At 51.1% G+C, this 25,303-nt stretch overlaps 1 protein-coding gene and 1 long non-coding RNA gene across 4 annotated transcripts in view; one reads left to right on the top strand and one right to left on the bottom strand.

Moving 5' to 3' along the window:
• LOC148111875 (uncharacterized) overlaps nucleotides 1-25,213 on the top strand; it is a 27,303-nt gene extending 2,090 nt beyond the window's left edge. Inside the window, exons 2-3 of one of the 2 annotated variants that reach the window (XR_015729942.1) lie at nucleotides 16,414-16,556; nucleotides 25,119-25,213. This is a non-coding gene — a long non-coding RNA (uncharacterized LOC148111875). Of the gene's footprint in view, nucleotides 1-16,413; nucleotides 16,557-18,991; nucleotides 24,445-25,118 lie in introns of those variants that run through there. The other variant, XR_015729943.1, reaches the window with a different exon arrangement.
• ATP13A2 (ATPase cation transporting 13A2) lies at nucleotides 278-25,303 on the bottom strand. Of its 2 annotated transcripts, XM_087879000.1 has the most exons (29): nucleotides 25,135-25,303; nucleotides 21,915-21,988; nucleotides 20,043-20,210; nucleotides 19,345-19,403; nucleotides 18,478-18,580; nucleotides 18,147-18,226; nucleotides 17,926-18,003; nucleotides 16,536-16,605; nucleotides 15,372-15,506; nucleotides 14,866-14,932; nucleotides 14,272-14,403; nucleotides 13,873-14,040; nucleotides 13,629-13,739; nucleotides 12,559-12,605; nucleotides 11,342-11,530; nucleotides 11,049-11,255; nucleotides 10,229-10,342; nucleotides 9,344-9,500; nucleotides 8,718-8,838; nucleotides 7,905-8,029; nucleotides 7,365-7,507; nucleotides 6,406-6,516; nucleotides 6,024-6,103; nucleotides 4,742-4,894; nucleotides 3,916-4,012; nucleotides 2,688-2,911; nucleotides 2,349-2,500; nucleotides 2,076-2,248; nucleotides 278-1,792 (listed from the first exon to the last, which is right to left on the bottom strand). In XM_087879000.1, exons 1-29 carry the CDS (start codon nucleotides 25,166-25,168, stop codon nucleotides 1,622-1,624), a joined length of 3,543 nt encoding a protein of 1,180 aa, XP_087735126.1. In that variant the 5' UTR covers nucleotides 25,169-25,303; the 3' UTR covers nucleotides 278-1,621. The 2 variants fall into 2 exon arrangements, with proteins under 2 accessions (XP_087735126.1, XP_034257469.3); XM_034401578.3 differs by lacking the exons at nucleotides 17,926-18,003; nucleotides 18,147-18,226; nucleotides 18,478-18,580; ... (2 more) ...; nucleotides 21,915-21,988; nucleotides 25,135-25,303 and having other exon boundaries at nucleotides 9,344-9,497; nucleotides 16,536-16,629.

The following is a 25,303-nucleotide window of genomic DNA, read 5'->3' as shown; positions in this document are numbered from 1 at the left end:
AAAAATGCAAGTAGAAAAATAGGGACCACCTTTGGTGGGAAGGGAACAGCGTTCCGTGCGCCTTTGGCATTGAGTCATGTCGGCCACAGGACCACGGAGACATCTTCGGACAGTGCTGGCTCTTCGGCTTTGAAACGGAGTGTAGCACAGCCCTCTAGAGTCGGGAACGACTAGCACATATGTGCGAGGGGAACCTTTACCTTTACCTTAAGCCCTTCTGAATAGCCAATTAACTAAACATGATTGCTAATATTAAGAAGAAACTGGCAAATATATATACATACATACATATACATATGTATACATATACAGGCAGTCCTCAACTTATGACAGTTTGCTTAGTGACTGAAGTTACAATGGCACTGAAAAAAAGTGACTTACGACCATTTTTCACACTTAACGACCACCACAGAGCATCCCCGTGGTCATGTGATTTATATTCGGATGCTTGGCAAAAGGTTCCTGTTTATGACGGTCGCAGTGTCCGTCGCAGATGGGTGTGTGTGTGTGAGACGTGATCCCCTTTCGCGACCTTCTGATAAGCAAAGTCAGCGCGGAAGCCAGATTCTCTTAACAGTAACAGTGTTACTGATTTAAGAACTTCAGTGATTCACTTAACAACTGTGGCAAGAAAAGTCATAAAAAGGGGGGGGAGCAAAACTCACTTAATGAATTTCTCACTTAGCAACATAAACTTTGGGCTCAGTTGTGGAGTTAAGTTGAGGACTATCTATATACATATATACATTTACACACAAAGACACACACACACGAAAATACTACCGTGTTTCCCCGAAAATAAGACCCTGTCTTATATTTTTTTGAACCCTGAAATAAGCGCTTGGCCTTATTACCATGCACTCAAAAGCCCGATTGGGCTTATTATCAGGGGATGTTTTATTTTGGGGGAAACAGGGTAGCCAAAGCAAAACAGACCGAATGGCCCAGCTCTTTCTGGCCCTCTCTTGCATGGGCTCCCTTTTTTCAGTTAGGGTGGTAGTGGGTTACAGCAGCCATCCCCCCCAAGGCTGCCCATCCATAAGAAGCTGATGAAGAATCCTTAACAACTAGAAATGGCAGCCAGAGGAACCCAGGCAGAGTAGAGCAGATCTCTTTGCAGTGGAAAGTAGACCTCCTCTGTGGAAGGGAACTTGATTCCCAGACTGGCCAGGGAGCAAGCCCTTGGAGACAGCCTTTATCTTCCTCTGGCTTGAAGTTCTGATGTGGGACAAGTTCTGCACCTGCTGAAATTCCCTGTCCAGCAGTAAAGGGGAGATTGTTCTCGCCTTGGATAAAGGGAGGTCTCCGGCGGCTTTCTCTTAGCCAGCATGTGGTTAAGGAAAAAAAAAAGCCTGCTTGAGGAGGAGGGGATTCAAGGAAGACACAACACCCCCCCACCGCCCCCCAGAGTGGCCAGAAATCTCGGGTGCTTCCCGTGGCTTCAACCGAGAGGCTGGTGAAGATGGATTCTTCTGTAGCACAGCAACTCCGCTATCGGAGTCTCAGAGTTGCCTCTATCAGTCGACGGAGGATCCCAGCAGAGGATGGAGCTAGATCCAAAAAGGAACCTCAGCAGAGACCCAGCGGGCTTTTCCTCCAGCTAGAAAGTCGCCGACTAGCGTCATCTTGCAGCGGGGGGGATTCTGGTGGGGGCGAAGACAGGTGCGTGGAGAGGCGGCCACGAGCTCTTCTCCTGGCTGAGCTCCCACTGCAGCTGCTTGTACAGTTTTTTTGATGCCTTCTTGCGTCGCAGCTTCCGGAAGCCGTTCAGCAGGCCGTGGTCCAGGCCCACCTATGGAAGAAGCAGACCGGGAATGGGTGACACCTGGAGCCACTGTGGCTAGCAACAGCAGCAGCCTGATGCTCCATGGACAGATGCTCCACCGCCGCTCGCTTTCCTCCCCCTGCCGCTCAGCCGCTCAACAGTCCCATTTTCCCAAGCCAAGTCTGGCCCAGCCAGAGGAAAAAAAAAACGGGTCTTGGCTTGGCCTTCACAGAAGACAGGCAATGATGAACTGCTTCCACTGCCCTGGACAACAAAGTCTGCTTTCCCAACTACATTGGTCCTTCGTTACCTCCAGTACAAAAGCCGTGAAGAAGTGGAGAGCAGCCATTCCCAGCAAGATCACTTTGAAGCTCAGGTCGCCGGCGCTCTTCAGACGCAAGAGCTTTTGCATGAAGGTCAGCGGGTAGACTGTCAGCCAGATCATGACACCGGTGAGCAAGAGTAAGGCCATCAAAAACGGCACTGAAGAGCAAGACAGAGACGAGGCTTTGGCGGGGCCAGGCAGGAGAAACAGGCCTGACTCATCCTGGGCCTCCAGGGTTTGCTGAACAGAAGCACTTACCGTTAGTATAAAGCGGTTTACGGAAAGGGCGGCCTTTGGACACGACCACTGCCAGGATGAGGTACTGGAACCCCGAGGTGCAGAAGATGACGGTGTTCTCATAATTGGGGAGGTTTGCAGGGGCTGACAGAGTGCTGTTCAGAGGGGTGAACCTGAGAAGAAAGCGGGCAGGTAGCTGAGTCTGGGTAGGTGGCAACCCTGCCCATCCCCCCCCGATTGCAGAGGTCGGAAGAAAGGCCGACCCACAGCAGGCTGAGCTAGCTGGCCTCCGCAGGGCCCGAGCAAAAGCAGCCAGAGAGATTCAGCTGCTGGCCTTCCTCTCTCTCTCTCCTCGCTCACCACTGCTGAGATACGGTGATGAAGTAGATGATGACCAGGACTGCGATGATGAGAGCTGTTTGGAGGCAAAGGCTGCCTAGGACGGCAAGGCTGATCAGGGCTCCTTGTGGGCGCTTGAGGCCCAAGTCCTCGGCAGGCTCCGTCTTGCCCATGAGAGCCACCATAGTGGTGGTGATGATGAGGTCGATGAACAGGAACTGCCCATCGCTCAGGTTGGTGTTGAGCTAGACGAGGGGGAGAGAAGGAGGGAAGGACAGAAGAAACGGAGAGATGCAATGGCCGCCCTGCTGAGGAGGGCAGAGCCTCCTCAGAGTCTCGGATGCCTGGGAAGCCCTGCTCGTTGACTTGCGTCACCTTCCCCCCACTTGGGGTTCTGCCAAGAAGCAGGAGCCTCCTCCGGTCTAGGGTCATCCCAGCCAGGAGGTCCTTCTGATCCTTGCCAGAAGTTCCAATTCAGGCCTCCCTTGTTCTAGTGTCATGATGGCAAACCTATGGCACGCGTGCCCAAAGTGGCACACAAAGCCATTTGCCCAGCACGCCTTGCCTTTTTGTCTTCCAGGTTTCTGGTGTGCATGTGCACACTGATCAGCTGTCCTCGTGTGCAGCAGTGCCAAAAACCAGCCTGTGTATGCGTGCCAGACAGCTGATCGTCGGCTGTGTATGCGTGCTAGAACCTGGAAGTTTGGCTTTTCCACAATGCAATCCCTTTGCATACGTGACAGTGCCGAAAACCGGCGTGCGCACGCACGCCGGCCAGCTGATCGTCTGGCATGCATGCACACTAGAACCCGGACGTTCGGCTTTTCCAGAGCGCAGCCCCGACGAGTGCAAGTGCATGCGTGCAATGTTTCCATGCAACCTTTTCGGCACTTGGTGCCAAAAAGGTTCACCATCACACTTCTAGCACGTTGGGTGAATCAGTTTGTGTTTTCCTTCCGGGGCTCAGTGGAGGTTCTGGTTCCTGCAGCTCTTTTGCACATGGCTATTTCTGTTCCCGTTCAGAAGCCGCTAATTTAAGCCCCTTTTTTAAGCTTCTCTGTTGGTTGCCGTCATGCATTTTGTTTTTACTTGGGTGTCGCTTTATGTAGTTCCCGTACCTGATGCCATCCCTTGGGCAAACCCCACGCCTGGCGCTCGGGTTTCTAGATTTCGCTGCTTGCAAACTTTCACCTGGGCTCCGAGATTCCCCGAGAGCCAAAAGGGCAGAGAAGGAAAATGGCCGCCTTACCGTGTACAACAGGAGCACGGAAACGAATTGCGTGAGGCTGTAGAATGCCATGTATTTGAAGAGGCCAAAGGAGGTGACCAAAGAGCATCTTCCTTCCCTAAAGGGGAGAAACGGACGGTCATCCTTCTGGGAGTTGGGGAATGGGTTCATCTAGGATCAAAACAGTTGAAACTCCACCCCAAGCTGCCATTCTTGGAATGGAAACTTGGACAGATTTGACAGAGGGGAAAAGTTAAGCCTGGATTCCTGACGGAGAGAACTTCCGTTGCTTAGCCAGGTGCTTGAAGGCTGGGAGATGGTCAACATAAAAGATAAAGGTTCCCCTCGCACATATGTGCTAGTCGTTCCTGACTCTAGGGCACAGTGCTCATTTCCATTTCAAAGCCGAAGAGCCAGCACCGTCCAAAGACATCTCCGTGGTCATGTGGCTGGCATGTCTAAATGCCAAAAGCACACGGAACGCTGTTCCCTTTCCACCAAAGGTGGTCCCTATTTTTTCTACTTGCATTTTCTTACGTGCTTTCGAACTGCTAGTTCGGCAGAAGGTGGGACAAGGAACGGGAGCTCACCCCATTATACGCAGCACTAGGGATTCGAACCGCCGACCTTTCAATCGACAAGCTCAGCATCTTAGCCACTGTGCCGCCGTGTCCCTGACATGGTCAACATAGCTTGTTGCAAAAGGGGGCAGGATTTGAATGTCCCACTCCCAAAGGTGTCAGCAAGACTCCCGGCCTCTCCAGGAAGAGGAGAACCTGGATGGGAGAAAGGAGGCCGAAGATTCCGCCACCGGCGTCTCTCAAAGAGCTGGCTTCATCCCACCTACCTAATGGTGATGGGGACGCACTCGATATTGGCCCTCTGGGAAGTGAACGGTGCTGCGGCCGAGGCCTCTGCTTCGGAGAGCGAGATGCCCACGTCGGCTGCCTTCAGAGCCCCACAGTCGTTGGCCCCGTCTCCACACATGGCCACACAGTAGCTGTAGGCAACACAGGCAAATCGTTCCCTAAAGTGGAAGACTGATTCCCACCCACCTTGCTTTTTTTCTTCAAAAAAGGGAATGGGGGGAGCTGGTCTTGAGTACAGTTAGTATCTTTCAGCCCACAACCTCCAGCTCATTTATTATTTATTTATTTATTTATTTATTAAATTTATATTACCGCCTATTTGCCCATGGCGACTCAAGGCGGCTTACAGAATATAAAAAACACATTTAAAAACAGTAAAAACTAATAAAATATCAAATAAATTAATGTAATAAAATCACCCCCCAACCTCACGCCCCGGCGATAGCCGATCACACGAGCCATTTCATGGCTCCATCCCTCTCTGGGTTCCCCAGGCCCGCTGGCAGAACCAGGTCTTCAGCGCCTTCCGAAAGAGAATTAGAGTAGGGGCCGTTCTAATCTCTGGGGAGGATGATGTTCCAGAGAGAGGGAGCCACCATGGAGGAGGCCCTTCTTCTGGGTCCCACCAGGTGTATCTCCCTTGGGGATGGGACCCGCAGCATTCCCTGCCTCCCTGCTTTAATGGGTCGGGTAGATGTGACCGTCAAGAGACGGTCCCTAAAATAATCTGATCCCAAGCCATGAAGGGCTTTAAAGGTGACAACCAGTACCTTGAATTGCACCTGGAACCAAATCGGCAGCCAATGCAGCTCCCGCAGGAGGGGTAATACATGTGTACACTGGGGTCTGCACAAAACCATGTGGGCAGCTGCATTTTGCACCAACCGGAGCTTCCGGATGCTCTTCAAGGGCAGCCCCATGTAGAGCGTGTTTCAATAGTCAAGACGGGAAGTGACTAAGGCAGGAGTTACTGTGAGTAGGGATTGCCGGTTCAGGAAAGGGTGTAACTCATGCAGCTTACTTTAACTTCTGCCTTCCCGTTCTCTCCAAATGCAACACTGGTGCTGGCTATTCTCAATCTCACAGGCCAAGGCCTCCCTTTGGCTCTGAAGCTGCCAGGCTTTAGGTTCACAAGAGGGGGCTTGTTCGGGATCAGATCCTTCCCATGATTACACACACACACACACACACACACACACTTTTGCTCTCCCACCCATCAGAGGGATGTGGGGAAATCTTGCCTCCAGCCCCCATACTTACTTTAAACGTTGCAAATGCTCAACCAGGCGAGTTTTCTGATCAGGTAACATCTGTGCGAAAATAGTGGTTTGGACTAATATCTGCAAAGGACATCAAGAAGGGGAGCGTGAGCTGTGCCGTCGCATCTTGGATGATCAGGAGTTGTTGCCGCCACTGAGAAAGACACTTCCAGGAGGAGTCGAGAGGCATGATCGCCGTTCTGCCTCTGCTCAGGTGCCAGGTGGAGGCTTAGCTCAACTCTCCCATCAGCCCAATGTCAGAAGGCAGGCTGGTCACGAGAACCCTGGGAGAAGACCAGGAACAGGCACGTCCCGCAAGAAGGGACGACTGGTCTGAAGAGACCAGAGACAAGTGAACCAGTTCCTGTCCCCCACGGTGTTACCTTGGGCAGGAGGGCTGGGAAGCACTCGCAGAGGACAGCAAAGGATTTCCCGTTCAAGGCAAAGGAGCACGGCAGCTGTTCTGGGAAGTTGCTTTCTTGCTGGTGCACATCCTGTGAAACAGTCCCGTAGCCAACTGGATTTTTCATCCATGCTTGGCATCCTGCATCAGCAGGAACCTGGTTTTGGTAGGGTTTTCTCTTCACCCTTCCTCCCTCCCTCATATTACAGTGGACACCTCCCGCTTTTATCTGGAAGGAAGCACTAGCTATGGCTGGGCATGACCCATCATGGTTGACGGTCCATTCAGATGACCGGGATTGCAACGGGAAGACTCTCAAGCGTCCCACTCAGTCATCTAGCAAACGAAGACCCCTGGCCATTTGTTTTTGTCAAGAGTATACTTTACTGATGCTTAAATGGTTACAGAAGTAGTGTACACTGAATCTGAAGTTTTCCTCTTCCCCCTCTCCTCCTCCCCACCTCCCGGCTATTTGTAAATGTCCAATTAGGTGCTTATATATTGTTTAGGATGGGGACGCAGTGGCTCAGTGGCTAAGACGCTGAGCTTGTCAATCAGAAAAGTTGGCAGTTCAGCGGTTCGAATCCCTAGCACCACGTAATGCTGTGTAGAGTCGGGAACGACTAGCAAGTATGTGGGAGGGGAACCTTTACCTTTACCTATATTGTTTATGAAACAGGCTCTCAGTTCCCAGCTCTGCATCTCGCTACTTGACCTTGGCTGGCTGTAGCTTCTCACAAGGCTCCGCTGGACTTCCATCCCCCCCTTCTTCCTTACATTCCAATCTCCCCCCCCACACACACACCATTACTAATGTCAGGCTGTCAGCTCATGAAGCTTGGATAGCAGAGATGCAGCCATGACAGCCTGACCCTTCCCCGAAAGAGCCCCTCAGCCAACTGTGGTCACGGAGGGGGTTCATCTAGGAAGAGATCTCACCTTGAGCTGCTCTGAAGGAGTGAAGGTGAGGGCAGCTACCTTGCCGCGGCTGGGAGGTGCAGCGTTCACGAACACCACGCGCTCCTGCGCCGCCACCATTTGGCAGCTCCTCGCCACGTTGACTGCAGTGAGCATGTTGTCTCCTGAGGCCGAAAGAGCAAAAGGAGACATGAGCCCAACAGTCCATCCTCAGGCTAGAAGTGGTGGTATTCAGCCGGTTTGGACTGTTTGAGCGAACCAGCGGCGGCAATCGTCCCTGCACTATGCCGTCCAATTTAACCACGTTTTGGAGGCTGGGTACACGCGCAGAAGGTGTACGCACGAGCAAAGCATATGCACGGAAGGCCGGGTATATGTGTGGAAGGTGCGTGCGCGAAGCGAGCGTGTGTGTGCACAGCGAACCGGTGGTAAAAATATGTGAAACCCACCTCTGGCTAGAAGCCACCGACATCCCTCCCACCGTTCAAAGTCTTGCAGCCAGAAGAGAATCCTCTCCTCTCTTCTCCCCAGCCTTCCCGGCCCCTTCCCCGTTTTTCTCACCTGTGACCATAACGGTTTGGATCCCTGCACTGCGCAGCACACGGATGACCGGTGCTGTCTCGGGTTTGAGGACGTTCTTGAGGACTAGGAACCCAAGGAAGACCATGTCCGTCTCTACCCAGTCTCTGTCCAAGGAGGAAGCATCCATCAGCGGGCCTTGCCAGGACCCATGGTGTCATTGAGAGACTTCCCTGCTCTGTGCCAAAATCCCCTCTGCCCAGCCTCTGCCCAAGTGCACCCAGAGAAGGGCTGTTCACTCTTCATCCATTGGTTGCAACGTCTTTAATAATATAAATATTATTATAAGCTGGCTCGTATTCTTCTTGCAATGACCTCAATCCACCGTCTTTTCTACATTTCCCAGGTATCCTGCCTTTTCATTTTATCTCTGCCGTCTCATTACAGTGAAGAATTTTGCATTTCTCCCCATTCATTGGTGAATTTCTCTAGGAAAAAAATCTTCCTGGATTTTTGCAGCTGTTTCCCAACCCATCCAGGTATGTGATAGGTGTCCTCCTCCATCGATTTTTCATCATGTAATAAGAACGTTAATAGCCAGAAGGCTCGAGGATGCCACTGTATGTCTGGCCAGGTACTAGCAAGGAGCAACAACCGATGTGGCTTCTGTGACATCCTGCACTTAATGCCCTTGGACATCAAAATACCACCAGTATTTGAATACCAAGTCAAGACTCCTTTATCTCAATTGTCTCCTAAGAAGTTCACCCAAAGAGGAAAACGATGAGTTTGCCAAGGAGAAACCCGGAAGCCAGGCTGGCAGGACAGAAGGGCAACGATCTGGAGTCCACCCACCTGGTCACCTCCTGGGCTTCTTCAAAGCTCCCCACGGCCACCAAGGGCTTATAAGCGAGGCCCAGAACGCGGAACCCGCTGCTTGTCAACTGTTGCAGCTGCTGGGGAAAGTCCTCGGGGACTGCAAAGCAAAAGGAGAGAGCGGCCTTTAGAAGAGGAAGACACGCTGTCAGAAAGCATGAGGAAGACCCTCCCCCCAACCGTCGAGGGGTGGGCTTCAAAAATTGTAGCAAGGGGTTCTGTGCCCGGTGCTGGGTGGGCGTGGCCATGTTGGGCGTGGCCTCCTGCACCATGGCAAGAGAGAGAGGTGTTTTTGCCCTCCCCAGGCTCCGGAGGTTTTTCTCAGGTCTCTGGAGGCCGGAAACGGGCCCAAATTTCCGGTAGGCCCATTTTTCGCCGTCCCTGAGCCTCCACATGCGCCCTGAACTTACCTGCATCCAAAATGGGCCGCGTGGGGACTCCGGGGAGGGGAGGAGTGGGCTGGGCCAGCCAGGAGTGGGATTTGAGGACTCTCCGAACTGCACAGAACCTTAGCTAGAGGTTCTCCCAAACCCCTGCGAACCCCCAGCAGCCCGCCACTGCCTCTGCTCCCATATATGTCCTCGAAAGGAGACTTCAGCAAAGACCTGATTCTTTCTTGCAGAGGCCGGCCACCGTCTCTGGAGCTCCCTTCATGAAAGCCTCCACGGGGCTATTGCCGGGAGCCTTCCCCAGAACACTCATCCTCCGCAGAGCTGAAGAAAACGGGAAGCGACGGAGGACAGCCATAGGGACCGGGGTCTTCTGTGGAGAAGAGGCCACAGCTGAGCTCCCGAAAGCAGCCCCGAAGAAGGGGACAATTTGTGAAACGAGTGAGAGGAAGTGGGGTTTTCCCGGATGCCTCGCAAACCAGTGGTGGTATTCAGCCAGTTCTATCCGGTTCGGGAGAACTGGTAGAAGCAGCTACAGGAGGCTCCGCCCACCCGCCCAGACGTCATCACATCCAGTGGTGAAATCCAAATGTTTTTACTACTGGTTCTGTGGGCATGGCTTGGTGGGCATGGTGTAGCTTGGTAGGCCTGGCAGGAGAAGGATACTGCAAAATCTCCATTCCCACCCCACTCCACGGGAAGGATACTACAAAATCTCCATTCCCACCCCACTCCTGGGGGAAGGATATTGCAAAATCCCCATTCCCTCCTCACTCTAGGGCTAGCCAGAGGTGGTATTTACCAGTTCTCCGAACTGCTCAAAATTTCTCCTACCGGTTCTTCAGAACGTGTCAGAACCTGCTGGACTTCACCCCTGATAACGTCCCAATTTTGACAATCTGCGCATGCGCAGAAGGTCCTGCGCGTGCACGGAGGTGGCGCATGTGCTCACATTTGCGAACCGGTAGCGAAGGTAAGTGAATACCACCCCTTCCGCAAGCCTCCTTCGCCCAGGTTTCTTTCTGCATTGTGCTCAACCTCTGACGAGGAAGGCTGTGAGCCCGTCCCTCTCTCCTGCCATGAGGAAGGATAGAGCCTCACCGTGCCGGGGAGCTGCTCTCTCAGCAGTGGGGGAGCTATGACCAGCAGAGCTCCAGTCCCAAAGTCCTGTTCCAGGCAGGCCTTCACCTCTGGCCCTTCGGTTTCTACCAGAGACTGCAAGAAGCAAAGAGGAGGCTAAGGAGGGGCCGCCTTGTCCCGTGAGAAACATGGCTGCCCCTTGAATGGATCCCACTTTAAAGCTCAACCATGGGGAACGAGGGTTAGCATGGCAAAGATGAGCAGAAAAGACAACAACTAAAAGTGACGGTTACTGGAATTGGAGTCACATCTGACGCTGGTCTTGGACCTCTGGGGACCTCGGGAAGAATACTGCAAAATCTTCATTCCCACTCCACTCCAGGGGAAGGATACTGCAAAGTCCCCATTCCCTCCCCACTCCAGGGGAAGGATATTGCAAAGTCCCCATTCCCTCCCCACTCCAGGGGAAGGATATTGCAAAATCCCCATTCCCTCCCCACTCCAGGGGAAAGATATTGCAAAATCCCCATTCCCTCCCCATTCCTGGGGGAAGGATATTGCAAAATCTCCATTCCCACCACACTCTGGGGCCAGCCAGAGGTGGTATTTGCCGGTTCTCCAAACTACTCAAAATTTCCACTGCCAGTTCTCCTAACTGCTCAAAATATCTGCTACCGGTTGGTCAGAACCTGCTGGATTTCACCCCTGATTCTTCTCCCTTCTGGAAAGGGAACCACCCCCTTCCCTTTTCATTCATTTCTGACCATACAGGAGGACGTGGCCAAAGAGAATCCTGGAAATGGCATCCTTTGTTCCCTAAGCAAAGAGGCATGTTTCTCACCCATCCAGTAGACTCCAGCATCCGGAGATCCACCGGGTCACCTATAGGCTGATCTCCAAGCAAAGAGAGGGTGTGGCAGGTGGCCAGACAGTGGAGCAGCGGCCCATCGGCCAGGCGACGGAGCTCATGGACGATGGGCAGGAAAGAGCTGCCAGCCTGGGGAACAACTCCCCAGATGTCCATGCCGTCAGCGGTAAGGGTCCCTGTCTGGGAAGAAACCTCAATCAATTAAGAGTCGGCTAAGATCCTTGGACAGGCAGCCCAGGACCCCAGCACCTTTCCCGGGGTCTCACCTTGTCAAAGCAAACCAGGCGCACCTTTCCACAGAGGTCGATGCGTTGGGGACTGATACAGAAAATGCCCTGGCGTTTCAGCCGACCTTGAGCGTACATGGTGCCCATCGTCATCGCAGCTGGCAAGGCTGGGGGAACAGCCACTGTCACAATGTCCAAAGCACGGAGGGCTATCAGCCACCGGGAAACCTGCCAACGGTGACTGCGTGAGAAACAGGTGGGCACAATGGCTTCCCAGCTACCCAGAAGGCCAACGGAGATTGGAACTGAGGTTGCATTAAGATTCTTGGTGATGTTCAATGGCAAAACTTCCATATGGGGGAAGGTCAGATGGCCCCAATCTTTCTAAGCCTGTCTTGTACCCAGACCTGCTGCCATCTGAGGCTGACTGTTATGGTGCACCAGCAGCCCATGGAGCTGGCAGTGGAGTCGGACAGTTAGGAGGCTGGGGAGGAACATGGGCCAGTCCTGGAGTCTGGGAAAGGCCCGGATGAGGGCTCTGCATTGGAGGCAGAGATGGGGCCAGGGCCATCTGGGAACAATGCGCAGACTCCGGAGCCTCCAGAGTTGGACAGCAGAGAGGCAGAGGAACAGGAGGAGCCTGTTCCTAGTGCAGCATGCACAGAGCTGGCAGTAGGCAAGAGCAGCTAAAGCAAAAAGGACGACTCGGGTGTAAGGCCAGAAGATGATTGGCCCCTCCCAGAAGGCTTAAAAGAGCAGCAAAGGCTCTTGGGCTCTTTGTAGGAAAGCAGCAGTGCTACATTTGTTTCTTGTTGGCGTCTCTTGTTTTCTGAACTTCATGGGGCTTTGCCAAGAAAAACCTTTGTGGGGGAGGGGGGCAAAGAAGACAAAGGTTTGTGATAAGGCCAAAGGACTTTTTCTGAAGGATTTGTTTTGGAATTAATTTGGGCTAAGCTGAGAATGAAGTAATTCTCAGCTGTTTTAATAAAAGATGTTTGTTTAGGACTGATTGTGTCTGGTAATAACTACTCAGGTCTAGGTCACAACACTGACTCCATGCGCCCCCAATAAGAGAGACCCAATGAGTGGCTGGCCAAAGAGGCCACCAGTTGAAGGAATTTTGTCACCCAACAGGTGAGGGCTGTGTGTTCCAGTGCAAAGGACCTTTGGAGTAGTTCTCATCTGGAGACCTGGGGGGCGGGGAAGAGGGGGAAAGTGGTGAGAGAGACTCCGAGGCCCACAGGCACTGAACCTACCTTGTTTCTCTTTAAGATGATGATACTGTAGATGGTCCCAATGACGGCTGGAGGAAAGAGGAATAAAAGTTTTGGGACCCCAGCAGTGGTGAAATCCATTTTTTTTACTACCGGTTCTGTGGGCGTGGCTTGGTGGACGTGGTGTGGCTTGGTGGGCATGGCAGGGGAAGGATAGTGCAAAATCTCCATTCCCACCCCACTCCAGGGGAAGGGCCAGCCAGAGGTGGTATTTGCCGGTTCTCTGAACTACTCAAAATTTCCACTGCCGGTTCTCCGAACTGCTTAAAATTTCCGCTACCGGTTCTCCAGAACCTGTCAGAACCTGCTGGATTTCACCCCTGAACCCCAGCAAATAAGGCTGAGTGAGCATCAGAGCAGCCCACACAAACCCACAAGGAGAGAGACAAAGTTGGCGGCACTATCGGAAGAGGCCTTGCAGAAGGAGGTCGACCACAGAGACTCCAAGTAGACAAGGACCCACAGGCAGGATATATTGCACAGAGGTGGCCAGAGGTGGCAGGGCCCAGCAGCTCCTCAGCTGCGTAGAGGCAGGACATGTTTCGGGGCCACATGGGATGTGCTGGGGACCAACGATGATTTCCATTCCAGCTTCTACTAATGCAACAAGGCTACCCCCAGCAGAAACAAATTGTCTAAAGATGTCAGAGGGCCAGCCAAGCTCCCAATGGGCTGCTGGGGAAGGAGATAATGTTCCCAAGTACCGTCTGTAACTATGCCCTGTCCAAAAAAGGCTCCACTTATACGTCCCTGAACTTTTTGGCTCAAACGAATGATAGTGGTTAAGCACCTTCAGCTGGTCCAGATTCTTAATGGAAGCATTTTGAACCCATTGGCGGATGGTCTCTTTCCCCAGGTCTAAAACTCTAGCCCCTACCACATCTTCTCCAGCCTCCTCATTGTCTGACTCGAGTGCCAGCTGCACAGGCTGCTGAAACAGTACCACACCAGTCTCCTCGCTGTCGGAATCAGCTACTAGCTGCACAGGCCGCTGACGGGCCACAACAGACAGTGGGTGCCTTTTCCGCTTTCAGTACCATGTGTGAACTTACCCAAGATGGCAAGGAAGGTGACAAACTTCCAAGCATCGTTATGAAATCTGAGCTTCAGTGGTTTGGGATGAAGGATGGAGCTGATGAGATCCCCTTTGGCTGTGTAGAAGCCTGGAGGGAGAGGAGGGAGGGAGACAGCAAGGCTGGGCATGAGATCAGGGGTGCAGGGCAAACAGACTCTGTAGGAGATTGGACAGTCTCGATACTGGCAGGGAAGAGAAGAAATTCCCTGAAATGCCCTCACCAGTGCGGGTCACAACTGCCAGGATGTCAGCATCTCCGTGGGATCGAGCCTGGATGATTTGTGTCCCACAGAACAGGGTGTGTCGTTTGTGATCTTCGGAGGAATAGGTGGTGTTGGCCTCTTCCGGGCTTTTAGGCAAAGGGGTCTTCAGGACTGGTGTGCTCTCCCCTGGGAAAAAGCAGACGGCTTGTTGGGGAGCTCCAAGAAAAACTTGAAAGCAGCCACGTCACTTGAAAGCAGCCACGTCAGCCAGCGCCAGGGTGCCACTGAAGTCTCCGCAAGCAGGAACATGTCAAGCATTTGGTGGAGGATCCAGGCAGGCAGGTGCTGATGGAGGCTTTAAAACAATGAGCAGCTTTGGGCCCCCCCCTGCCCATGTCCCCCCTCCCCCCAGCTCACCGGTCAGAAGGCTTTCATTGACCACACACTCGCCGTTCAGCAATGCGGCATCGCAGGGAACCAGCATCCCCTCTGGAGAGACCACGAGGACGTCTCCTGGCACGAGATCCACGGAACTCACCACCACTCTCTCTGGTAGCCAAGAAAGGAAGGAACTCAGACCGTGCCTCCCATCCCGCCCCCGGAAGAATTGGGTTGAGAATTGTGCCAGGCCTTCTTTGACCTTGGAGGGGCATCTCCCTTTTCCAGCTTCTCCTGGAAGGGAGGATGCTGTCAATTAGTGGACAACTGAATCTGACTGCCCTGTTTGGGCGCCATAGTCTAGAGGGAGCAGGTGCCCTCGCTGTTGCTCTCGGGAGCAAGAGGCTGCTTCAATGGGCCTTCTCCTTGCTTCCCCCCCAAGAAGGAACCAACAAAGACTGTGTGCGGCAGGAAGGAAGAAGCCCAATCTACTAGAAAGATACCATGACATGCAGAACGAGGGAAACTGTTCTGGTGGATGACCCAGTTGAGAAGGAGAGTCCAGCTTCAGGCTGGAGCTCCTCTTGAGATCCACCAGGCTGCTGCCCAAGAGGTCACCACATGATTGCTCACCTCCAGAAGGTCGGCAGATCTGCACGCTGCTCACCACTTTTGCCATGTCCCGGAGAGTCCTGTTTTGCTGAAAGGAACCAAGGCCTTGGTTAAGGGCTAAGCAATAGTGGTGTGGCATCTCTGGGGTACTGTCGGTCCCTTGTCCCACTGTAGTGATCGGCTTGAGGGGCAGGATGCAGAGATGGTATTCAGCCGGTTCAGACCGGTAGTAGGGCGATCTGGTAGTTCCAACGATCAATTGGCCCCGCACCCACTCTATCCTGTCCTTTATTTTTCCTGCTTTGTAGTTCATCTCAATCACGCAGCACAGCTGATTCTCCCCCCTTGCTGTTCTACTTACTGTTGCTGACTTGGAAGGTAAGCAGCTGAGCTTCTAAATGCTCCATTTTCAGCGCTGCGTGCAAGCACCTTTCACTAAACCGGTTGTTAAACCGGCAGCATCCCGCCACTGGCAGGGTGGATTCACAAATTCAGTGGGGAAGGGGAAAGTTGTGGCCAGTGCGCACCTTTTTGGTGACGTAGAGAGAGAGTCCGATGGAGATGGTGGAAATGATAAAGATGCAGGCCGCGTAGGAGTAATATTCTTCACAGATCCATAAGGTGATGCTGAACACTTGGAAGAAGTAGAATAAATTCAAGATCTGCAAGAGAGGAAAGGAAGTGGGTACGTTTAGCCCTTCATTGGTACTTCCGCCTTCACTCTTCGGGTATCTGAAGAGCCTTCCCAATGTCAACTCGCAAAGCATCCCTGGCCTGCTCTCGAGTTGCCATAGGCAAGGGGGATGGGAAACTGGTGAAGCAGCACAGCAGCCAAAAATGAAAGCACATTCCAGACATATCTCTCTCAAGGCTGTCTCCCAGGGTTACCCACAGCTGCCGGAGGGAAGTGATTTCTACAACCCGCAAAATTGCTCCGTTGGTGAATGTGACTGATGACACACCCTGGGGGAGGGGGGAAATAGGTTCAAGATTGGGCCGTAAATTATGTGGGGTCAGAGTTGGTTTCACTTGGAACGTGCCGACATGAAGGTCCTAATATGGATTTCTTTTGAAGCTTGGCTTGAGACTCATGATTTAATTAAGGCATCCATCAGAACCCTGACACCCCTCCCTTAGCTAATGAGCTCCCACAGGACCTATGATTCAGAGGAGAAGCCAGGAATCCCCCTCCCTCCCTGCCTCGAAGGTTCTGCAGAGGGGCCTCACGCTTGCCTCTCTGCAGAACGAAATAACTCCTTCCAAAGAGACCGAAATAGCACTTAGCACTTACAACAATCTGGGTCCTCATTTTACCGACCTCGGAAGGATCGAAGGCTGAGTCGACCTTGAGCAGGTCAGGATCGAACTGCTGGCAGTCAGCAGAATTAGCCTGCAATACTGCATCCTAATTTGCCCTAGCGCCCAAGAGTTCACAGTTGCTCCTTTTATTTTTATTTTTTAATCTTTGTAACTTCTGACTTTGATTGATGTGGGCCGACCAGAGGTGCTGAGACTCAGATGGCATATGAGTTTAATCCCTTATCATTGCTCCTGTTCTCCCTGTTTCAGAGCCAGACAGAAGCAGAAGCTCTTCTGATCAAGGAGCAGAGCCCAGCGACTGGCCCTTCCTTGCTCACTCACTCGTGTTGCCGAAGACAGGCTAAGCCTGCCTGCTCAAACCGCTGGCTTACCTCATCCATCAGCAGCCAGAGGTATGACTTCACCGGCACGTCAATCAGGTTTGGGCCGTAAATCACCTTTCTGTCAAAGGAGGGAGGGGTTCAAGGAGCACACAGTTTTAGGAAAGCCGCAGCCATTCCCCAAAGCCCATTTTAGCTAGCCAGGTATCAGAGCTTCAGTGTAGAAAATATGGACTCCCCATCAGCCTCCTGCTAGTTTCTTGTACTAAAGAGAGTTTAAATGTAAGACTGTGTGGGGGAGAATTTGCTAGTCGACAGCCAGCTCTTACGGAGCTTGGTGTGAAAAGTTGGCTGGCTTGACACCCCAGTAACACTTCCTGATGGCAATAGCACTTAGACTTATATACCGCTTCACAGTGTTTTACAGTCCTCTCTAAGCGGCTTATAGAGTCAGAATATCTCCCCCTAACAATCTGGGTCCTCATTTTACCGATCTCGGAAGGATGGAAGGCTGAGTCAACTTTAAGCCAGTCAGGACTGAACTGCCGAACTTCTGGCAGTCGACAGAATTAGCCTGCAGTACTGCGTTTAAACCACTGAGCCACCACGCCTCATTCTATAAGCCTGATGCAGGGGATGAGACCATGCCAGTCCCCTCGGAGCCAACTGTTCCCCACAGCCGTGCTGGAAGAGTGAGGCCACCAACGAGAGGAGACCCCTCTGGGAGTGGCTGGTGGATTTTGTGCAGCTCGGCCGAGAGACGTTAATGAGGCCTGACACAACTCTCCTTTTAACTGAGGTGGAAATCAAGAAGGGAATGAAAGAAAGTGGCCTTGCAAGATCTGATCTTTTTTTCCCCCCAAATAAGTCCCTCCCCCCCCCAGAAAAATCGGTTTACTACAGTGCTAAACATTGGTGGGATTCAGACGGTTCGTGCCGGTTCGTGCAAACTGGTAGTTAAATTGCTGACTGGCCACTCCCCTCCCAGCCCCTTCCAGGAGTCCCCATGTAACTCCCAGGTAAGTGCAGGGAGGCCTACTAGACCCAAAATGGGGTGCAGGGGTGTGTGGCAACCCCCCCCCCCTTGCAGCCCATTTTCGCTCCCAGGAGGCTGCAGGGATGCCTATTAGGTTCAAAACAGGGTGTGGGGGGGTCCAGTGGCCCTCCACAGTGCGTTTTCACTCCCAAGAGGCTGCAGGGAGGCCTACTAGGCCCAAAACAGTGCACAGGGGGGGCAGTGCATTCCCTCGCCCGCAGCCCATTTTTGCTCCATGGGGGGTACAGGAGGCCGAGTGCTGCCTGTCACACCGCATGGCCACGCCCACCATGGCCACGCCCACCCAGTCGGTCATTAGGGCAGAGAACCAGTCGTTAAATTATTTGAATCCCACCACTGGTGCTAAAGCAGGGAAATACTCTTTCTCTAAAGGGCGGGACGTGCCTGGCAGATTGCTCTTGGATGCTCAGGCCGCGGCAGGAGAGGTGGAGATCGGAACAAGTCCAGCCTTCATCCAACGTGCTGCAGAAACACAGAGGAAGAAAGGGGCGGGTTGCATTTCTTCTTGGACGGATTAAAATCCGAAAGGTCCAGAGGCCGGTTAGGCTAGCCAGGACTGGCCAGGCCCCACATCCTGTAGAGAGCCCCCAGGGAGAACTTCTCACCTCGCCCTGCAGTAGGCTTGCCGTCTTTCCACCCAGAGATAGTGCAAGCCTTCGAAGGAGTAATAGCGAAGGACGTTTTTCTGAAGAGGAGAGGAAAGGGGGACGAGTTAAGGTCTCCGAGGCGGCAGCAGCAGCAGCTGGCCATGGCCGGAGGAGCTTCCTCTGCCCAGCCTGCTTTGTGCCATGGCAGGGATGGTGTCTGTGCCCCAAAGGACTGGGACCCTGCCTGCCTTCAGGGAGATGTGCCCCTTTGCAGAACAGCCTCGTCAGGGGATCCCCATCGGTGAGCTGCTCAGAATGGATCCAGGGTCGCCCATCCTGGAGTGCTGACCTCTTCCTTCTGGTGCAGCTGTATGGTGTCCCGGCTTCTTGCTTGGTCATCCGAAACTCCCACGGCGATAGCGCTCCTCCCCTCGTCTGTTCTGGAGTCGAGGCTTCCCAGGAAGAGAGAGGAGAGGACAAGGCGTTTTGGAAACCAGGAAGGTGGCCCCTATTGTTTAAGAGCCCCTGAGCTGGTGAGGAAGGTCAGGAGGAAGTGCCGGTGGTGTGAGGGGCAGATGGATGCATCTGACTAAAGCAACCTTAAACACTCAAAAGAGCCATTTGGACCCGTTTCTCACAGAAAAGAAAACACCGGGAGACACAAAATTGGGTGGGCGTGGCCTACTCAACGTCACTCACTTCCACCAGTCACATGACCCCCTAGCCACGCCTACCCAGTCATTAGGGCAGAGAACCGGTTGTTAAAAAACACCGGGAACCACATAACCCTATTGACATCTATCTCACTCTTTCCCTCCTTCCCTCCCTCTCCCTCTCTCTGTATCTCTCTGTCTCTGCCCCAGCCACTTCTCCAACACTTGCCGCCGCCCTTACCTTCTCAGGCCAGGTGAGGAGTGACTGGGAGGGGAGGGCAAGGGGTGGGGCCAGCCAGTGGTGGGATCTCCCGACAGGGAGCCACAACAGAGGGCCCAAAGAGCCGCATGAGGCTCTGGAGCCATAGGTTGCTGATACCCAGACTAAGGTCTGCATCCCCATCTTTCCTCTTACCTGCGCAGAGCACCTGGTCAGCCTCCCTCTTGGCAGTAGGCACCTCTCTCTTTCTCCCTGCTGACTCCAGGTGCAGCCACCGACGTACTCCCCCAGCCCCCTCAACACCTTCTGCCAATCAGGGAAATACATGGGAAGGGCTGCTCACCTGCCATCTTCGATCTGCTCTGTTTGGACCTTGGATGCGAAACACCGTCCCGACTGATCCTGGAAGAAGAGGGCGGGAACAGCTGATGGGCAGAAGCGCCTCTTCCCCGGGGAAGAGCCAGTGGCTTTGCAGAGAGGCAGGGGTGGGGATTCTCGGGTTCGGGAGAACCTCTAGCTAAGATTCTGTGCAGCTCGGAGGGCCCCCCAAATCCCACTCCTGGCTGGCCCTACCCATTTCATCCTGCCCAACCCTATCCAGGAGCCCCCTCGGCCCGTTTTGGATGCAGGTAAGTGCAGGGCGCATGTGTGAAGGCTCAGGGAGGGCGAAAAATGGGCCGACCAGAAGTTTGGAAAGGCCGGAAACAGGGCCGTTTCCAGCCTCCAGAGGGCCTCCGGAGCCTGGGGAGGCCGTTTTCACCCTCTCGGAAGCTTGAGGAAAGCCCCCAGAGCCCAGGAAGGACAAAAACGCCCCCCCTCCCCCACTGTGGTGCAGGAGGCCGACTAGGCCACGCCCACCATGGCCACCCCCACCCAGCAACTGGGCAGAGAACCCCTCGCTAAAGTTTTTGAAGCCCACCCCCGGGGAGAGGAGGAGATGGGTCCAAAGCCATGGGAGCTTCCAGGGGCCGCCCAGGGGCCCGTTGCAGTGCCCAAGCCGGCTGGGGCCCCTCCTGCCCAGCTCTGCCTTCAGGCACTTACTCGGATGAGCACCCAGTCTGCCTGGCCCAAGGGGCAGGGCGTGCATTTGGCGTAGATCTCCAGGTGCGGCTTCCAGTGGAAGATGACGAGGGGGAGCCCCAGAGTGAGCACGGAGACCGAGTGGCAGAGGAACGTCTTCCATGTCTTCCTCTGGTAACCCTTCACTTCCTGGGGAAGGAAGAATTGGCGATTGGCAGGAGAACCCGGGCAGGAGTTTCCTCACCCGCGGCAGCGTCCCTTAATATAATTAATAGGTTCTATCATATCTCAAGACTTAAAATGGACCCCTAACATCAGAAACGTCATCTAAAAAAACACAACAGAGAATGTTCTTTCTGCGCCAACTCAGGAAGCTCAAACTGCCCCAGGAGTTCCTGATCCAGTTCTACAGAGGAACTACTGAGTCTGTCATCTGCACCCCCATAACTGTTGGGTTTGGCTCTGCAACCCAACAAGACAGACAGAGACTTCAGAGGATCATTAGAACTGCTGAAAAAACAACGGCTACCAACCTGCCTTCCATGGAGGACCTGTCTACTGCACGAGTCAAAAAGAGGGCTGGGAAAATATCTACGGACCCCTCGCATCCTGGACATCAACTGTTTCAACTCCTACCCTCAAAACGACGCTATAGAGCACTGCACACCAGAACAACTAGACACAAGGACAGTTTTTTCCCCGAACGCCATCACTCTGCTCAACAAATAATTCCCTCAACACTGTCAAACTATTCACTAAGTCTGCACTACTATTAATCTTCTCTTCCTTACTAGTATCTATCTCTTCCCACTTATGACGATATCCATGTTGCTTGGATCTTTACAACTTATATTGTTTTTATTTGTTTCCTAGTACTATTTGATAGCTTATTAGTAACCTTGACTGTCACTTCAGTGTTGTATCTTTTTATTCTTGATGAATGCATTTTATTCTCCTTATGTACACTGAGAGCATATACACCAAAGACAAATTCTTTGTGTGTCCAATCACACTTGGCCAAAATTCTATTCTATTCTATTCTATTCTATTCTATTCTATTCTATTCTATTCTATTCTATCCTATCCTATCCTATCCTATCCTATCCTATCCTATTCTATTATTCTATTTTTCTCCTATTCTGGCAGAGTTCAGGGCCATGCACTTCCTGGTAACACCCGAAGCCTCCAGGCCCAGCCATTTGGACTCACAGCTTAATCCCTTCTGGATTTCTTAAAACCTCCAGGATACAAAAGGCTTAAGAGAAATGCAAATTTATCTCATTTCCTCATGAGCTTCACCTCAGACATTGGCCTCAAGCATTGAAAGGCTGGCCTTAGCCGCCCCATCTTTGGAAAAGCCCTCTTCTAGTTCCCGGGATCGACAGTCCAATGAGGCACTGACTCTCCCTCGGTCCTCTAATCCCCCCCCCAATTCTCCTCAGGGGTGGGCTGCTGGGGGTTCGCAGGGGTTCGGGAGAACCTCTAGCTAAGATTCTGTGCAGTTCCGAGAATCCCCAAATCCCACTCCTGGCTGGCCATGCCCACCCCATCCTGCCCTTCCCAGGAGTCCCCACGCGACCCATTTTGGATGCAGGGCACGCGTGGAGACTCGGGAGGGCGAAAAACAGGCCTACCGGAAGCTCGGGAAGGGCCTCCAGAGCCTGGGGAGGCCGTTTTCGCCCTCCTGGAGGCTCAAGGAAAGCCTCCAAAGCCTGGGGAGGGCAAAAATGCCACACACACCCGCCATGGTGCAGGAGGCTGACTAGGCCACACCCACCATGGCAACGCTCACCCAACAACCGGGCAGAGAAACCCTTGCTAAATTTTTGAAGCCCACCCCTGCTTCTCCTCCCTCAGCCTCAAAGGTGCCCTGTTTGGAAACTCTCTTCTTACTGTAGAGGGTTTAGGGGGGCTCTGCTCCAGAGAATGGTAATTCAGTTGCTGATCTCCCGACAGGCTGCTATTACCTAACAAAGGAGAGAGGAAGCAAAAAAAAACCAACAACAACTCGTCAGCGTCCTTGCAAGACGGAGTTTTTCTCTTTGCATGAGACGACGACATAGGACGGGAAAATCCCGCCGAAATCATTTCTTACTTCCTCAGGCGGTGTTGAACTTCAGCTCTGAGGTAGCAAAACAGGTCTGACTGCCCAAGGAAGAGGCCGACTTTTTCATTGTTTGAAAACAATGAGAAAGATAGAGATGTACAGATTAACAAGAGTTGGAAGGGACTGTTCTGCCCCAGCTACGGACCCCAAAGAACGCAGGACACACAAAGTCCGTTCAAACCTTGGTTTACTAAATAAATTTATTTATTTATTTATTCGAATTTCTATACCGCCCTTCTCCTTTCGGACTCAGGGCGGTGAACAGCCAGATAAAAAACATCTATACAAACATCACAGTTAAAAAATAAAATTAAAATAATTTATAAATTTGGCCCATAATTTAAAACTTGTCAATTAAAATAAATTTTAAAATTTTAAAACTAACCCTAAAATCAGGACAGACCGGCTAGCTGAAAAAAATAAGTTTTTAGGGCCCGACGAAAAGTCCGGAGGTCGGAGATCACTCGTATCTCTGGGGGTAGATCGTTCCATAGGGTAGGTGCCACCACAGAGAAGGCTTTTACAACATCGGCTGTTAATTAATTGCATTAACAACGGCTGTTCAGCGGCTTGAAAACTTTTCCCCTGGGAGAAGGGGGGAAAGAGAGCCGATGGGTGTGGGTAGAGCTCCCCAAAAGCCCCAGGTTTCTTTTTAAATCTGGAGCTTAAAGGGTGAGAGCTCCCCGGGAAGCCCGTCATTGCTCCGGACCTGGGACGTTTCTGCTTCAAGCAGAACTAGGCGTCGCGACCACCCCAGCAACTCAACTTTAAAAAAAAAAATTTTGGGACTTGAAAGCTGGCAGAGCAAATACAGGAGAAACCAAAATGGCAAGTACTGAACTTTAACTCCGAAGAGTCTATCACTTCCCTCTGATTTTCTATGAGAGAAAGGGAAAATAAGACGGCGTTTGATTCTAACGAGGGCGTGGAGAAGTGAAAGTTAGTTACAAAATATCATGTGGTGCTGAAAGTCCCTGTTTAAAAGAAGAGGATTTTATTTTAAAAGGACTTTTATTTAAAAAGACTGGTACCATTTAAGGACTGGAATAATTGATTTAGTTGTTGGAAAAGTATAAAGTGAAAGTCTTATTAGAGAAAAAAAATGGCTGGTTTTTTTGAAAGTGATGAAGGCTCACCATTACATATATCAGTAAATACACAAATACTGACTGTGGATCTCTTTGAAGAAATTTTAGAATCATTTACCTCCGCGTTTGTGGAAAGAATGGAAGGGCTTTTCAAGAAGGACTTTACACAAACTCGAAACAAAGATACAAGTGAAGATACTGTATTGTTCCAGTTACTAAACAACAAGGAGTTGCTGAAGGAGGCGGCGGACGAAATAACCCAGTTTAATGTGCCTTTGGAAAATGAAATGGAGGTTTTTCAAATTAAGAAGGAAAGGCAGAGAGGCTTGAAGGAGAGCAACCAGGAAACAATGAGAGACATTTCTTCAGAGGCTTTGACACAGACAACTGGAAAATTGTCAGGAAGCGTTGGGATTTCTTATATAAGAAGGAAGATTCGAAGTGGAACTTTACAACTTTTTTACAAAAATGGATTCCCAATCGCAGTTAAAGAGGTGTTTTTACTGAAAGGAACTACTTTGCAAAGAGAACAGGATTGTAAGGTTCAGCAACTTCAGTTAAAAATCCAAGAACTTATAAAAATAAAAGAAGGCGGAGGAAAAAGACTGAAGCAAAAGGTTCGCAAAAAAGTCAGGAAAAAATGGAGAAGGAAAAATTACAATCCTCTTTTTTGGGGAGGATAGTAATAGTGAAAACGAATGATAATACCTGTATAAGTTATATTATAGGGAAAATGAATGATTTACCTATATTTAGGGACATGATTTGTTTTGAAAAGTTACATTAAATAACGTTATGATTGAATTGTTATGAATTGGTGAAGAATTTATATAAGTTTATGGGTTAAAAGAAAAATATTGTGGATGTAAAAATTATGGACAGTGTAGATCATTCAATATAAGTTTATGGGTTAGAAGAAGGATATTACTTAAGCTTTTATATGTTGTTTTAAATTACATTAATACCATATTAAAGAATGCTTTGTTGAAGAATAAATATAAACTTGTGGGGTATAAGGAAAATATAAATGGTGCAAGGGTTGAGGGAAGGTTTTTGACAATATTTTATATGGATATTAAACAGTGAAGATGTTATTTGATTATACGTAGAGGATTTGTAGAGAATAAGATGAATAAGTTTATGTAAAGCTACTAAGTAAGGAATGTTTTCAAGAAGAATTAATATAAGTTTATGGGGTAAAAAGTAAAAATAAAGTTTCTACAATATATTTTATTTGAGATTGGTTTAAATATTTTGTTAAGGTATTAATGTATGTAAGGGTTGGAGATCTGATGTTTTACTGTAGAAGAAAGAAGACTTGCTTATTATTGAAGAATGGACAAGAAGGAAGTTGGATTGATTACTTTCAAGCAATAATTGGTTTAAATAGTTATATTTAGATATGAACAAGGGGAGTTAAAGTGCAAGAGGGAGTTAAATCTATAGATAGCTTATTTTTTTTGTTTGTTTGTTAAATGCTATACCCTGTATTTGCTCTGGGAAGTCAAGGGGGGTGGGTGGGAGGGTTGGGACAGGAGGGGGGAGGAGAGGGGGAAAATGTAAACTTTTTAAAAAACTTTTCAATTAAAAAAAAAGTCTTTGATAATCCCAGTGGGAGCCATGCGATCATCAGAGGCTTTTTAAAAATTACTTTTAAAAGCATTTTTTTGGCCGAAGAGGTTGTAGAAAAAATGCTTTTAAAAGTTAAAAAAAAAAAAGCCTCTGATGATCGCACGGCTCACCTGGACATGGGGGGTGGGGCAGGAATTTTTGCTACCGGTTCTCCGAACCACCACCCGCCATCGCTACCGGATTGGGTGATCCGGTCCGAACCGGGAGCATTACACCCCTGGCAGCAGCTGGATTTTGGCTCCCCCCCCCCATCCCTCTTCTCTTTTTAAGCCCTTTCGCCTCTCACCTGGCAAGATCCTGGCACACTCGGCAGCCTCCATTGGACAATCCAGCTTTTCCAAACATCCTTAAGAGAACTGCTCAGGACAAGCTCCCCCCTGTCCCATGGGAAACGAGGGGAAGCTGAGCCCAGCCATGCAGGTAGGGCAGTATTTGGGTGGCTCCCCGAAAGCAAA

This window comes from Pantherophis guttatus, chromosome 15 (genome assembly GCF_059756535.1).
Source record: "Pantherophis guttatus breed Tessera chromosome 15, ASM5975653v1, whole genome shotgun sequence".
NCBI lineage: Eukaryota > Metazoa > Chordata > Lepidosauria > Squamata > Colubridae > Pantherophis > Pantherophis guttatus.
The sequence above is the reverse complement of the archived record's forward strand: the minus strand, read 5'-3'. Positions and strand labels throughout refer to the sequence as shown.

What these genes read in the sequence shown, in the direction of transcription:
- ATP13A2 (XM_087879000.1), bottom strand. Translation starts at nt 25,168, where the DNA reads ATGGAGGCTGCCGAGTGTGCCAGGATCTTGCCAG. An exon ending in TGCTGGAGTCTACTGGATGG is followed by an intron (nt 10,343 to 11,048) that starts GTGAGAAACATG and finishes TGCTTCTTGCAG; the next exon opens with TCTCTGGTAGAAACCGAAGG. An exon ending in CTCCTTCAGAGCAGCTCAAG is followed by an intron (nt 6,517 to 7,364) that starts GTGAGATCTCTT and finishes ACTGTTTCACAG; the next exon opens with GATGTGCACCAGCAAGAAAG.